This window comes from Poecilia reticulata, linkage group LG18, assembly GCF_000633615.1.
Source record: "Poecilia reticulata strain Guanapo linkage group LG18, Guppy_female_1.0+MT, whole genome shotgun sequence".
Taxonomy (NCBI): domain Eukaryota; kingdom Metazoa; phylum Chordata; class Actinopteri; order Cyprinodontiformes; family Poeciliidae; genus Poecilia; species Poecilia reticulata.
Window position 1 is genome coordinate 16,066,596 of NC_024348.1, and position 16,317 is coordinate 16,082,912.

The 16,317-nt window shown below is 38.4% G+C and overlaps 1 protein-coding gene across 7 annotated transcripts in view; it reads right to left on the minus strand.

The window, feature by feature from the left end:
- Nucleotides 1-16,317, minus strand: part of kcnip4a (potassium voltage-gated channel interacting protein 4a) — a 138,242-nt gene that overhangs the window by 49,294 nt on the left and 72,631 nt on the right. The window contains exon 1 of one of the 7 annotated variants that reach the window (XM_008435805.2): nt 7,161-7,705. The exons of 4 other annotated variants lie outside the window; for them this stretch is intronic. In XM_008435805.2, coding sequence (XP_008434027.1) covers nt 7,161-7,218 — 58 coding nt within the window. In that variant the 5' untranslated portion in view covers nt 7,219-7,705. Of the gene's footprint in view, nt 1-2,855; nt 2,976-7,160; nt 7,706-16,317 lie in introns of those variants that run through there. 2 more of the 7 variants (XM_017310567.1, XM_008435806.2) reach the window with 2 other exon arrangements.

Genomic DNA, 16,317 nt, shown 5'->3' on the forward strand with positions numbered 1-16,317 from the left:
TAACCAAACTATCTTCATTGTGCTTTAGAGGAATGCAAAGGCTGCCCCAAAATATCGTAAAAAAAAAAAAAAAAAACTCATCTGAACATTTCTAACTCTAGAGCTACTGAGTGATACACATGTGATCATTTTAATAACTCTCACACTCATGGTATGCATTAAGTCTGTGCAATTAAATAAGAAAGTATTGATTTGAGACTGGGGTCAGGACCACAGACAAATGATCTATTAATAACTGAAACCTCCATACAGAAACCAAAGCAAGTTTGGATCCAAATCTGGGGGTTAGAAATGCACTAGGAGAAGGTGTGGGGTCTGGAATTTGTCCAGTTTTGATTGGACATAAACTCAAAAGTCCAATCTTTAAGTGAATGCGCCACACAGGTGGTGGTAACAACAGGTGGTGGGCATTGTAACTGATAGCGAACCATTTTGTAAGATGTTTAAAATAAAGTCAAAAAGGAGAAAAGAGATGTAAAAGGGAATTTAAAAGGAAATTGTATTTTCTGTGAGAGGTCATGAAGTCATCCCTGATTCTCATATCAACAATTAAACAGTATGTAACTCAGTGGACCCTCAGTGTTTGAGATAAGAATTACAATAAGGGGTTATCAGACCTCTATCCCCTCTAAAAATGCAGATAATCCCATATTTTAATATTTCAAACACCAAATACACCTTAATATGAATTAATTCCCACCACTGAAAGCGTCTCTCATCACTACCGTCAAAGCCAACATTAACAATCTTCCTTATTTCTGCTTTTAGGAGGCACAGCCAATGAGCACCAAAGAACATGAATGGCTCTGCCTGATTGGAAACGCCAGACAATAGCATGTCAAGTAGTATTGCTTCCACGTATAAAAACAAACAACGCCTCCTCCGGGAAATATGCAACGTTTTTGCTTAGTATTCTGGTGTTGCTTTACACAGAAAAATCCATTAATACCAAACCTCAAATAGGCAGTGACCCACAATGCTTCTTTTGTTCTCATAATTGATTTTGTTCTGGTCCGAGACATCAAAATCTCCTAAAATGAGTCGAAACCAAACAACCAAAAGGTCAAAGTTTCAAAGGAATCAGCCACCACATTCTGATCAGTGAATCTCTACCCGTGGTGTGTCGCTGCTTTTCTTAAATTAAATGTGAGGTTAGCAATCAGGAAAAAAAAAAAGCAATACATGATGAAAGAGCTCCTTTTTAAAAGGGCAAAGATTACATGCTGCTAAAATCAAGAATAAAATCAAAATTAGAAAGGAAATGGATTTACCCCCTGCTGAGTTTGTTTCAAGAAAACAGTGTCCTGTGAATGTATTCAAACTTTTTCACCTTTTTGCAACATAACCACAGCTTCAGTGCATTGAACTGGGATTTTATTTGCTACAACAACACAAAGTCGTAATGTGTTGTGAAGTGAATGGACAGGAATATATTGATTTTATCAGGTGTATCAGATCAAACGGGGACTGAATACAAATGCTTGGTACACTTTCATGTTCTATTTTGATTTTTTTTAAAACCATGTGTAATAGGTATTCCATTTCACTATTATGCTCTATTTTGGTTTTCACAAACAATCCCAGTGACGAGCACTGGAGTTTGTGCCTGTTAATGTAAACATTTCCAGGAGCCTTAATATTTTTGGGGGGTACGGTAACAGAAAACTAAATATTTAATGTCCACACTGGCTAAGAAAAACACTTTTTTCCAGCAGAAAAATCCCCCAAAATTCTAAAGCAATTCCAATAGGATTTCTGAAGAGATCATTTTATTTTTGTTAACATTTGTTCTGTTAAATTAGATCTCAGCCTTTGCTTAAGTGGGAAACTGTTCTTTAATAAACGGCTGCACAGCAGATCCAGCTTGGCGACTCATTCAGAATTAATTAAGCAGTAAAAAACACACGTATATCAATAACTACTCTGTTTTTATAGGAGTCCATAGGGCAAATCTCACTGGTCAGTAGTTAATGATGCGGTCTGCATCAATAGGCTCGTATCTGCTAGGATATGAGCAATAAATGATCATGTGAATGCTGACTGTTCTCTCGATCCTCAGTCACACCAAGGCACTTCTGAACAAGAGGAGTATTTCTGCGAACAGTGTTGCATGTCACAGATGGGTTGGAAGAAAAATTAATGAGATAAATTCAAAGTGCCTTTGGCAGACAGTCCTTTTTAAATTTTACAGTCATTATTTGCCTTTGAATGAAAGACTCAGGGTCTTTTTAAGTTCGAGCAAAGCAATAATTGAATGTAATTTTAATTTATGCAGAGCTAATACGGAGAGTTCGACTCGCTTCCTCCGTGGTTATTACAGCGAGCAGAGGGTCAGGAACAGCTTACATAACAGACGATTGTTGTATTCTTCCAAGGTTTTCCTTTTTCTTTTTTTTTTTTTTGGGTGTGTAATGTGATCAGATGGGGCTGTAAGCGAACATGGGAAATTGGTGGGATGGCTACCTTTAAAGTGGCAGCTGCTCTCGCCATGGTTGGCCACACGTCTTCAATCGGTCCTGTAAACACCAGAAGGCCCGAAAGGAGAGGAGGGCCAGCAACAAGCAGCAAAAACCGGACAACCCGATCACCCCCACGAGTCACCGACGTTAAAAATTCAACCGAGAAGACGACACCGAAAGTTCAGAGTTTGCTCTGAAATCCATGCAGCTGCTTCTGACTGACAACATTTCAGAGTGGCGACGTGACTCACACTGTATTTAATGTTCTACTGCTTCCATTTGAGCAGCTGAGTGTACCTCTCTCTCTCTCACTCCTACACAGATTTCAGCTCATAACAGCTCCCAACGACACAAACAGGCAAGACATTTTAGATGATTGAAAGCACAAGGACAAACCCATCGCAGCGCCACAGCGGCGTCGGCAGGTCTCTTATCTTCGGGGCATTTCACGCGCGGTGGAAACACTCACAGCCGAGCCAGAAGAGACGGAGAAGGTTACAGTTTGAGTAGGTGCTTATTGGACTATCATGTCTCTACACAAGGATAAATGCAGCAGGAGAAAAAAAAAAAAACTGTTTCAATCCAGAGTGGGTAGAAAAGCTGAATTGCGAGCTTTTATAGAGTGAGTGTATTATTTGCCTTACATTGTGCGAGGCAGTATGTGACACCATTTGCAAGGATATAGACAATTCAATTTGTGCAAAGACTGATGTCATTCTTTAATCGCGTATAGGGCTGAGGTCACCAATCAATCAAGCGACCGTGAATCAGTTGCTGCAGGAAGTCTTCCGGCTGAGTTTACAGTAAAAGCTTAAGCTTACAGTCAAAACAGTTGCACATAAATATTTAAATAGTCGGTATTTTTTGTCAGGTAGTAACGGTAGCGATGGTAACAGAGCGAACCACCAATAAAGGCTTAAAAATGTTGAGCAATAAACTATACTGTGTGCACATGAATTAGAGAAATCTTATTTTGGGGGATTTTTTTTTATTAATCGCCAACTGCAGTGCTCTCAGTTAATCCAAAAATGTTAATACATTTCAAACATGAACGCATAAACTAAAAGTGAGGTTAAAAGTGGGGCAACTATTATGTGCATAACGATTAGGCAAAAAATAAAGTTTTCACACCTCGCTTTCTTATTTTCATCTACGTGAGAATTATAAACACATTTCAATACTTTCCAATAATCATTTCAGACCTCTTTTACCAGCAATCAGCCTCTTTCAGGGATTCTGTCAGTTTCTTGAACTTTTGACTATCAACTTTTTGTGCAGCAGCAACCACAGCCTCTGTTTTAGAGACTGTTTTATTTCACTGGAAATCTCACACTTTAAAAAAAAAAAAAAAAAAAAAAAAACTGCCCAGATGTTTTATTTCACTGGAAATCTCACAGTTTAAAAAAAACAAACCAAAAAAAACTGCCCAGAACTTCTCAATTGTGTTCAGGTCAAACGGTGGCCATGTCGTACATTTTGCTTATTTAATAGTTTTTCTAGCTGGCCACACCCAGGAGTTCTTGGATGTGGTGATGTCAGATTGTCCTGCATGAAGATCATTGTCTGATTGAAATGCACAGATAGTTTGAAAAAGGTGACTTCTAAGAACTGGCAGAAGGTTTGGGAGATTATTTTCAGCCCATCTTCAACCCAAAAAGAGTCATAAATAATACCAGCCCACACCGGTACCCCGCCTCCATCTCGCTAGCATCTGATTGAGTAAAATATGCCTAAAAATAACGATAGTCAAAATACTCATAATCAAAACTCATTTGCTTAACAATTGCACGCACAGCGTTTTACATTTTATTCAGCTAATTGGAGTGACATTTCTAAATCCAACTCAGAAATTAATTTTATAATTTGAGAGTTGAAGCATTTTGTTGGCTCCAGAATTGTGCAAGTTCAAATTACTTCAGTAAAAAAAAAAAAAAAAAGTAATTTTAATTAAGTGCAGTTGTGGGGAAAAAAATAAGACTACATTTCATGACCCAACCATCAACGTATAAACCAGGGGTCACCAACCTTTTTGAGCCTGGGAGCTACTTCACAGTCCAGAGCAACACGAAGGGTTACTTTTCTTGGCTCAGCCTTTATAACAATAATATATATGATTACATGTCGTCTAATAATATTAATGTTGGGGACTATTCACAATAGTTATCAGTAATTATTACCATGGCAGCTATGGTTAATTGCTATTATGTGATCAGAAGTTCTTAGTTCAGTTTTAAGTTTGATTCCCTTTCTTAGCTTTTCTGTGTGATTCTAAATTTCCCACAAGTGACTGATAGTCTGGATTATTGCAGCTGCTGGACGCACTGTGAGATTTTCCTTTAAATAAAAAAAGAAAAGTTATTGTATATTTTTATTATCCAACCTTCTTTATTATTAACAAATTGTGCAGAGAAAAAAAAATGTCAGACAGATTATAAGGTAGCACAAAACTATCCCTGCACCTGACCTGTAAGTGCGCATCTCTCCAATGCGCTTCATGTGCGCGTCGCACAAAACCAGCGCAAACTTAAACCACTAAAGCAGCGAACCCTTTTTAACACAAACGATGCTAAATACTAATAAATACATGGAAGCGGAGCCGACCTGTGATCCACGGAAAGAGGAGGATGTTGATYCAGGTTCAGGTGTCAGACGTGCAGAGGAGGAGAAGGYGAAGCAACATTGTTTGCTTAGTTTTTACTCTTTTGGAAAACTTTTCAACTAGATTAAATTGTTTAACACAGTCTTAGCGCGACGCTAAGTAGGAGCGGCAGATGTCAGCAAACGGGTGACCCGCTAACTGTCCGGTTCGGGAAACATCAAAAASCTCATAACCGGCGACCCGTCAGAACCGAACACGGTAAAAAGCTCAACCGGAATCCGAACCGCTCCTAGAACTGCGGGAGGTTCAAACTCCGCTCATTCAGTTTTAGCTTACAGAAAAAGCGCCGAGCCGCCAAATAAACAAAAGCAAACTGACCAATAAGATKTAAGCTTTGGGTGCCCTTTGACCCCCACAGACTCAGATGTGCGCTACGTACAAGATGTTTTGACGCATAATATTTTTTTTCTCCACAATTTTAATTGTAAAGAGGGTTCGATAATTAAAATTTCAGATTTTTTTTTTTTTTTTACATCAAGTTAAAAAAAAAAAGACCTTAGAGCTGCCCCCACTCTAAGCTAGGCAGAGAGGGAGCAGCAGAACTGCAGGCGCTGCTGCCCTTCGATAACATTTATGCATAAAAATTTACATTTTAATTTTTTTTTATAATTAGCTTTTTTTAAATTCTGAATATAAACAAATTTTACTACTTCAATGAAATATGAAATAATTTATTTGGCAATGCTCCCCAATGAGAGTGGCTATTTTTAGAACTTGCCCCGCGGGCACCGCGTTGGTGACCCCTGGTATAAACAATCTAATTTTGCTAATGTTAGTAGTTATTGTTTAATCGTAGGATAGCTTTAGCCATGCTCACAAAGTTCCACCTTAAACTTTATTACGTTAACGTGAAAAATATCACCACCTTCTGCTTACGCATTAGAATTACAGGTAGCCTGTGTAAATGTCAATCAACACACCGTTTTCTAATTCTCCTGTATAAGACATATCTCTCCTGTTTTAGTTTATATTTGTATTTTAACGTTTTTTTATAGCCATGTAGGTTTTTGTTGGCTGTTACTACAAAACACTTTCATTTAATAAATCTTTTAAATTATTACCAATACAGCAGAGCAAAAGAAACAAGTTTTAAAATTGTCATATTCGGATTTTATCTTTACTTATAGATAAAATCTATAAGTAAAGACTACTGTGGGGAATAAGTAATTAATTACCGATTCCCCCAGTAATTAATTGCAAACAATATATATTTTTTTCCATTTAGGGATATCTAAGAAACATGAACCACCATTTTGGATGAGAAAATTCTCAATTAATCCGTCGTATCTCTTATTACAGTAGAGATAATTGTACCTCTACTGTATCCAAGCTGCAGTATATTATCTTAATGAACTCCACTGCAGGTCTTTATTTCTGTATCCCATGTTCTCCTTTCTAGGTCTCTATGAAATATGCTTACATAGCACATTACCGTAAGCTCGGTGATCTATTGCTTCACTGAGTTTTACAGAGTCCCTCATTCATTTTGCTCTCTGGCTCTCCAGCAATCCCCCGAGTGAAATATGATTTACCGTCCTTTAAGTGTCATCTCTTCTGTCTTTCCCCACCACACCACTAAATATAACCCCTGGCAGTTATTGTCTGCCAGCTGCCCCACTAAATCTTTTATCGTTCTTTAATGAAGAACTGACTTCTATGTCTTTTGTTATGGTGGCATGCCGTGATGTTGATCGGAATAATAATAATGCAGGGAGTAAAAACACAACACAAGCGTCGGCTCTCCGGTGCTCTTACTGCGAAAGCAACATTAGGCAAAGCAAATTGGGGGGGGAAAAAGTCGAGCGAGTTTGCAGAGTTCGGCGTGTGGCGCTTAGCAAAATGTAGCCAATTTCAAGGTAATTTCATGCACTGCTGATATGGCAACATGAATGTTTGGGATTGTAAAGAGAAAAAGAAAAAAAAAGATTAACAGAGAATTTTCTGGACCAGATGTACAAGCGAGTAAACATTTTCTAATCCCAAAAACAAATGAGCTGAAAAAAGCAAATTATTCTACATCATCCTTTTTCAGTCTTGCCTACCTGTCACCTTGCGTCTTTGTTTCGGCTGAAGAGAGAAGATGACCATTAAAGCTCCCATGATGCCCTGCAGACTTTCTCACTTACTGATCTCCAAGTCCTGCTAGCTTTCACACACTTTCACTCCCACACTTGACAGGCTTCAAAAGCTTCAGATTGAGCAGAAAAAGAAAAAAAGAAACAACACAGAGAGAGAGATGGATAGAGAAAGATGCTTGGAGCTTTGCATGAAAACCTGGTCCAACACAGTCCAAACTTCTCCTTTATATCCACCTTGTGAGGTGGGCTGTACATTGAGGGAAAGGAGTGGGTGTAAAAATGAAAAAAAAAAAAAAAAGCCCTCAGTTGAGTTTTGAATTTGACGCGCACGCTCTGCAGCCTCCCTCCCTTCTCCTGTTTTTTTTTTTTTTCCCTACTCTGAAGTGACAGCTTGCCAGCTGATCTCTGCTCTGCAAATGCTACCTTGTACCAGTTGAGCATTCGGAGTACTCGAGCGCTCGGAGAGAAAGCCAGTAACGGGCACTGGCGCTGGCACTCCTCTCTCGGGAAGAGAGAGCGAGGGCGAGCTCGAGCTGCAGATAGCCGTTTTCTCGTTCGAGCTACTCCGTTTTCACCACGTCTCCTGCTGTGGACGGTGGGAGAAAACCAGCTGACTCTGAAGCCCGGAGTGCGCACGGCGGGAGCCGAGGGCTTCACCTGGAAGCAGCTTGGGTAAATATTTAAATTATCTGCAGGCAATCGCCGGTGAGCCTTTTCATCAACACATTAATGACAGAACAGGAGCACTCCTGCGCTCACGGATGTTATTCAATCCACCCACTGCGGATGATGTGCACCTTTGAACCCTTGAAAACAGGAATAAAACATTGTGGACGTCCCAAATTCCAGGCCCTTGCAAACACCGCACGCCCTCTTTACCTTTTCCCCCTCACCCCTTTTTTTCCATGTAACAACTACAAACTTAGGTGTATTATATTGAGATTTTATCTGAAAAGTGTGGCCTACACGTGTAATCAATGATTCAGCTTTCCACATATAGAGACTCAAATTTTTGCCCATTAAATCTTCCCTAAAACTATTTAAATTCAGTCAGATTCACAAGATGAAGTTCTAGACTTTGACTAGACCATTCTAACAAACATATAGCATTTGATCCAAACCATTCCACTGTGGTATTTTTGGAGTCGTTTTCCTGCATTTCCCCGTTTTTGACTCCACTGATTTCCCATCAACAATTATTAACTTTCCCACTAATAAAGACAATGCATCTCTAAAACATAACACTGCCATCGCCTTGTTTCACAGTGGAGCACCTTCTTCCACATTTTTGCTGCATCCATACAAAGTTGTTGCATGTTGCAAATATAACTTCTTATCTCTGTTGGCGTTAGCCTTCTTGTTTCCATTCATCCACAAATTCCAGATTTGTGGAATTCAGAGCATATCGGGTAACTCAGAGAGCTGATTTAAAGCTCTCTAAAAATTCAACATCACACTCAAGAAATAAACAGAATATTGATTTACTGTCAGCATCTACTGGCTTGATTTCCTTCTTTCATCTTAAAGATATTTCCCATGCTGTCACACACCCACTGAAATGAAGAGATTACCTCCTTGGCGTTGATCCTTTTTGCTGCTTATTCTGCAGAATCGCGCTGACTTTCAGAATAAACTTGGGGATTACAGTGAATGTCTACAGGTCAGAAACAAGAAGCAGCTCCCACATCTTTTCCAGTTTCAACTCTTTCCTTAGATTGCTGGGAACAAAAAAAAAAGCAGCACAGACATGAGCCTGATGTGTCACATCAAAAGGAGAAAATAGAATGAAAAGTACTTCCGCTCTCAAGTCGCCCACGCTCAGTTCAATTCATGAACTGTGTGACGGCGGTCCAATTCAGGAGCGGAACAACCGACAACTGCAATCAAGCACCAATTTGTGCCCACTCCATTAACCTGCTTCCTGTGAACCGCAAGTGCTTCGTCTGAGCTGCAGGAAGTCTTAGTGAAACACAGGGTGAGGTCAGACTGAAACAGCGCAGTTACCAAAATCTACTGTGTCCTTCCAGTTTACAGAATCTGGAAACGGCATACAAACCTAAGCTGTACCCAACTCCTTTTGAAACAAATGCAGTTTTTTTTCCCTTTTGTGCAGTCACAGTAGTTGCAAATCTAAAAGTAGGTCAGCACAACCACAGTAGGAAAGCAAGATGGCTACTCCAGGTTCAGAACTTAAAAACTGAGGTTATGCAAGTGATGTAGAGGTGAAAAGAGATTAATCGAAAGGCAAAAGTCTCAATTTTGTCTGTCGACAAGAGGACAAAAAGAGTTTCATCCACAGGGTGTCTGGACTCTTCCTTTGAAATGGGGTGAGAAACTCTGACAAGGGAATTTGTATCCGTGCTTCTCAGTTACTCTGCACAGAACAGAACTCCCATAAACTGCATAAATCAAACCTACTAAAACAAGTCATTCCCTTCATTAGACTCGCAGGCTTCTACAGTGAAGCCACAGTCATCATACGCTGTCAAAGTTAACATCAGGCAGTGTCAGTTCAGAACCGGTGAAACACAAGTGATGGAACAGACCAGGAAGGGACAAGGAGAAGCAGAGCTTCCTGTGTATTGCAGGGCTCCTGCATACACAGAAGGAGGATACACTCCTCCTTCTGTGTGTGCACTACAGCAAATTCTCAAATCCAATCTGTGCCTGAGAAGTTTGCAGCCTCCAGAAAGCCAGTAAACTGTGAAAAAAAGAAGTTTTTCTTAAGGTTGTTTGATTTAAGAGAAGCAAAACTCCCTAGATGTTTTGGATGTTCAACGATATCTCTATGGGGACCCAAGGAGAGAAATGAACAACAAATACTTTCCATTTCCTTTTTTCCTCGCAGGCCAATTTTTATAGACACCTCTTACTTAACCCTGCTGCAACCTTTCAAACAGCTGTCAGGTAACCTGCACATTTCTCACACTAAAACTTTTTTTCTTCTACAAAGCTGTTCCAGAGCCAAAATGAAAAAAAAAAATAATAATGTTTTTCCACAGCCTGAAAACCTCCACACAAAAACAGATCTTTAAAAAAAAGACCTTCAATTGATCTTCCCTCTGTTGTATTCTGAGTTTCGGTAGATGACTGCAGAGCAAAGGGAATATTTATCTACAAAAAGAAAAAAGAAAAACCAAAGAAAAAAGATAAACTTTTGTTTTTTTCCTTTAAACAAATGACCTAATATCAGCAGCAGTCTGATGTATTAGATGCTGTTTTAAAAAACAATGTTTGTGAATGCTTTGTAAAGCATCAGAAAATGTAAACAACACTGCAAATGGGTGCTTCACTCACCATTTTAAGCAGAATTAACAATCAGCTGTTACATAAAATTATTGTTTTAGGTAATAAATGGACTGAAAACACTGTTGGACTGGAGCAATATGTGACGTGCAATAAAAGAACTAGAAAATTTCTAAAGAAATTGAAACAGGGCCTGCCAAAGTGTGCCCGTCTGTTGGAACCCAGCGTTCTGATGCTAACAATTAGCATCAATGATAAAGTAAGTACAATGTACTCAAAGGCATGTGGAGAGTCACAAGCAACAAGTAACATGTATTTACTCCATTCAATATATTAAAATAAGTGTATAAGCTAAATTAGCCAAAATGCTAATGTTAGCCTACATTCTGCCAGTGGCATGTAGGGTATCACTAGAATGTTGTTTTATATTGACTTCCTATATTCAGTGTGTAAAACATGGCTAATAAATAATTAAAAAATAGCTAAAAAGCTTATTTTATACACTGCCTGCTAATATTTGTACTAATGCTAATGCACTGCCTTCTGATTTTTATTTTTGCAAAAGTAAAAATCCAACGTTTTCTTCATGGCACTTGGTTACCATAAAACGAGCTCATCTCTTAGCAACAAATTAACAACAAACATTGTTTTTGTTAAAAAACATAGGATTTCCTCTGCTCTTTTGAAATACTACTTAAGAATTGTGCAAGTGTTGAATTTTGCAGAAAATAGAAAATGCTTTTTTTTTGTTTTTTTGTTGTTATTGGTGGTAAATATATTATAAAGCAGACATTTAACGCAAATGTAAAAACTTGATTTATACTTCATGGCAGTTTATTGCCAGAAAAAAACTCTCATCTCTTAAAACCAAATTAATAAGTAATATTATTGTTTATAAAACAATGCAAGTAGAGAGAATGTGTAAAGTCTTTTAAATTGGCTTAAAAAAAACATTGAGAGCATATGTGAAAGTATTAAGTTCATTCTTAGTTTATCTGACGCATTGATGGCTATGGAGAGACAAAAAACAATGTCTGCAGATTAGTGTTTCTGCAGTTGATGGGTATTTTCAGAGCCATGGCAACAATCTCGCTAATTAGAGAAATCTAGTATGTTCATAAAGTTAAAGCTGAAGATGTTCAGAAAGCCGTTAACATCTCCAAAACACACATTTAAGACTTGGTTTTGTTTGGTGGTTGACATAGTAATAATAAAGCTCACGATACCTTTTAGACCCACGAAAGACGGAGACATCACCTCACCATAAGCAGATACTTACATTTTCCTGCATAGAAACACTGTAGTTCCAGCTTATATTCTCTATTAAAAATAATAAACTGCATAGAATGAATCATCAGTGAAATCAGATGAGCATGGCTGCTCAAAGAGTTGCCTAATTATGTTGGAGCTGTGATGGCTTTTCATTAGACGAGACGCTCCACAAATTAGGATGTTTTAATCAGACGTCTCCTCCGTCTCCTCCGAGGCTCACACATCACCGACCTTCTGGCTATAAACACTCAGAATCACTACTTGTGTGAGATGCAAACTGGAATAAAAACATATCTAATAATCAAGATGAAGTCTGGAGGACACCATTCTTGCCGGACACTGCGGTTCATTTAATCCAACCGAATGAATACAGGAACACTGATAGAAATGCAGGCTAAAATCATGGGTTTTACAGGCATTTTTTCTTGGCGCTTCCTCCATCCGTCTGTCTTTCTGTCCTCCGTTCATCTGATGCTGTACAGCACTTCATTAAGAGACATCCTGTTAGTCAGTAGCTCTTCATGACTCACACACAGAACGGTGAGCCATAGGTGGGCTCTTGCCCTCATGGTCGTTTGAACCGTGAACAACGGGAAAAAAGAGGAAATAGAGCCCAGCCGCGGCTCCAGCAAAGCTCATGAGCAGCAGTTAAAGTTAGATGGAGGTCATGAAGATTTAAATAAAAAAATCAAAGAAAGTATAAATATGTTTTTGTTTTAAATGCAGGCATGCTTATGCCCATTTAGTTTATCTTTAGACCTTATCCCCATTAGGAGACGCAGAAACAGCTCAGCGTCTTCTAATAAGAAGCCGCATTGGTTTTACTGCTGTCTTTAAACCATCACGCTCCAACAAAAGCAGAAATTTTATCTTGTGGCAAATAAAAGCTGCTGATTGTGTCCTCCTTCTGCGAGGTGGAATTATCCTTTTAACCACTCGGATGCCTTTTAAGATGGCACTATAAGTCAAGCTCTTACAAAAAGGGAAAGCGGTCATGTTATTCTGAATATAGCCTTCACTTAATATCACTTTTCTCTTGTTCAAGGCAATTAAAATAAACTGTCACTGAATTTAATGCCCCAACTAGAGTACCTAATAAAGCTCCACTTGAAATAAATCAAGCTTTTAAGATGCGTAAGTCCTTAAACTATATTGTGATAAAAAATTTTTTTTTTAAAATTTCAAATGATTTACTTTGGTAAGATTTGGTCGAGGCTAAGTTTTAAAAGGTGATAAAAATAGGAAAAGCTAAGTAATCAACCCTTAAGGACAGAGGATGCAATAGGATATATGCATTTGTCACAAACTGTTGATCCAAGCAGTTACTTAATAGAGTCTAGTTAAGGTGCCTTGTAAAAGTATTAATATCCCTTAAATTTTGCCACAAGCTTCAGTGCATTTCATTTGCATTCTCTCGTTTACAAACACAGAGAAGCGCATAGTTGTGAAGTAGAGAATGACATGGTTTTAGAAGGTTTCCAGAAATAATAACGGTGTAAAGTATGTTTGTGCGCACTTCTCTTTAATCTAATACCACTAAATAAGATCCAGTGCAGCCAATTGCCTTCTAATTGGTAAACGTCCGTGCAATACCTTCTCATTATGAATCCATCGGTTCTCTAAATTATGTTACTAATCTTGAGAAGATTTGTAAACAAAGCATCATAATGGAGACCAAGAAACAAGATTAGGTGATGAAACTCAATTGAAAAAAGAAAGAGTGCAGTACAGCTTGCAAACCTCCCATCTAAACTGAAAGGGCAGTCAAGGACGGCATCAATCAGAGTAGCCTTTAGCGACTCTGGATGAGCTGCAGAGGTCCACAGCTCAGGTGGAAGAGAAAGAAAACTACTGTGTACAACTTGTTTGGTGTTTGCAACAGGTCAGGTCTGATCAACACTGATTTCCCCCCACCCCCTAAAAGCTATTGTTTTGAGCAGCTAAAAGCCAACTGTGTTCATCGCCTGAGTCAGGTGAGAGTGATGAAAAGATGGATGGAGCTACGTACAGGGTGGTCCTGGAAGAGAAATCCTGATGGAGACCGCAGAGCAGCTGAGACAACAAAAATCACAATCTAACAGCCTGAACTACAATGAAACGGAAACTGAACACATGTGGAGAGTATTCAAGGAATACCATGGTTCTTAACCTACTACGATAAAAATGCATGATTCTACTACTGTAGAATAGAGAAGGTGTTTCACTGTAGAGCTTGCATTAAACCACTGAAACATATAATTCTTGTGTCATTCCTCAGTTTAAACAATTTATCTTTTTCTAATTTTTTTTATTTTTATCTACAACCTTTATGTAACCTCTCACAAACACTACTCTTGTTGTCCACTAAGGGGCAGCAAAACTGCACCAGTCTCTGAACTTCTTGCTATAACAATGATACCAGATTTCCCACAGAGGAAGATTGTATTGATTGTATTGATCTTTTTCCTTGCTGCCCAAACTGAAATAAGTCAAGAAGTTAAACACTATTTTTAACTCTTGTGTTTGAAATGAGGGGGAAATACATTTCCTTCAGAAGAGCAAACTCATAGCTGTGTTTAGAAAATTATGCATAAACAAGAATCAATCCTTTGACAATATTATTTTTCATTTAAAAATTCTCTGTAGATTTTGTTTGACCAAGTAATAAACAACTAACACAACAAGTATATCTATCCACATAAAATCTAAACCATTTCTTTTTTTCCAAGCTCCTCTCTAGTCACATAGAGCAAAGCTCTATTGACAATTTAAAGCCGATATTTGATGATGGCCTTTAGTTCCTGCAACCAAAACAACAACAACAACAAAAAAGGCTACATTTAGCCTTAACTGAACAAAAGATAATTTCAAACAATATTTTAAACATATTATTTTTGTCTCTGGCTACTACTACCACAAACTACTGCTGTATTCCGAACAGAAGAGGGCGCCAGCGTTCTTCAAACAGCCTTCAGAGCTCCCGTAAGTGCTCCGTCTGGATGGAGTCAATTCTTTGGTGGTTCACTGAAAAGTAAAGAGCTCCAAAGTTATCCTGCTAAAAGCCTACATGCTGTGATTACATATAAACAGAATGTAGATGAAAATCAAACTGCCTTCAAACAAACACACATCACTCGCAGCACAGATTTTACAACCAAGATTAGAAGCCCTTGACAAAAGGAACAATGTAAATAACAGAGAGCAGACATCCCTCGTTTTCTTTTTTTTTTTTTCATTTTCCATGACGTCTAAACACAGCCTGCGAAAAGTGCACTGTGAGGTGTCAGAAACAAACTATAAATCCTTTTTTTTTTTTCCCACCAAAAATGCATCAGAATTCTGTGTCAGCTCTGGATGAGAGAACAAATGTACCCCAAAGACACGGTGTGATGACCAACTCTGTCTGATGGCTGCAGAGAGCTATGAGGGAAAGCTCTCTGGAACAGTCAGTACTTTCCAGCTGCACTCTCCTGAAACTATCTGAGAACTGCAAAGCAAAGCCAGGGAAAAATGAGATTGAGAAAAGATGAGAAAATGTAGGACTGATGGGAATAACAATAATATTTCCAGGTTATAAAATTCTGCTTGGGTACAGAAGCTTTCTGAACACATAAAAAAATTACAGGAAACATGGGTTTTAAAAACATAGTGCAGATCATATACCGAGTGTTGAAAGAAGAAGAAAAAAAAAAAATCACAGAATGCAGCAAAAAAAATAGCTAAATTTGCATGCTCAGCAGTTTTACTCCTCCAGGGAGGCACAACCGTTCCTCTACTGTCTACAACCCATTCATCTGTAAAGTGACTTGGCCGTGTTGCTGCGTATCCTGCCCCATATGGTCCTAATCAGATGAGCCCTGCATCCACCTGCCATCATGTCAGACAAAATGCTCTCCGGGATACAAAGGTTATTTCTCCTCTGATAATGGAGCTAGATTAAAATGCTAATTTTCCAAACGCCACAGCTCCGCTACTTATTAAGATGTGTTCTGTGAATCACAATAAATCACCAAATGTTTAAATCATTTCAGCAAACAAAACACTTCTCATCCAGAAACCTGTGGCTCGGCTTTCAGAGCCACAGTTTTGCCTTTATGTGCGTGTGATTTTTCTTCATTATTGTCTTTCATTTACAACTGCTAATTGTTAAGAAAAAACATGCCAAAAAAAAAAGAAGACGACAAGATTGACACTACATGTTTTTGTTTTAATTACTTTGGGATCACTAGTTAACTTTTCTAATCTTGAGAGATTTTGTGGCAGATATTCACTCATGGATCATTTATCTTGCTGTAAGAATTCCGTGGATAACAGGAAGGCTAGGTGCTTTAAACTCCCATCTGTCATGGAAGTGTTGTGAAATGCTGTGACAGTTTTCTGGAGATCTCAGAAGCAGTCTACCACCTACACAAACTGAAAATGATAAACAGCAGAGCTGCTTATGAAAAAAAGCTTTCTGTAACCTACTAAAAGCTTTTGTGTTCCGTCTGACTTCATTTTTGGCTTTGTTGCTGTTCACACTTATAACTATGTCTTGATAGCTCACCTTCAGGAACATTGTTTTTACATTTTTATATATGAGGCCATACTCTCATTTTAACCTTCCTGTCCATGTTATCATCTT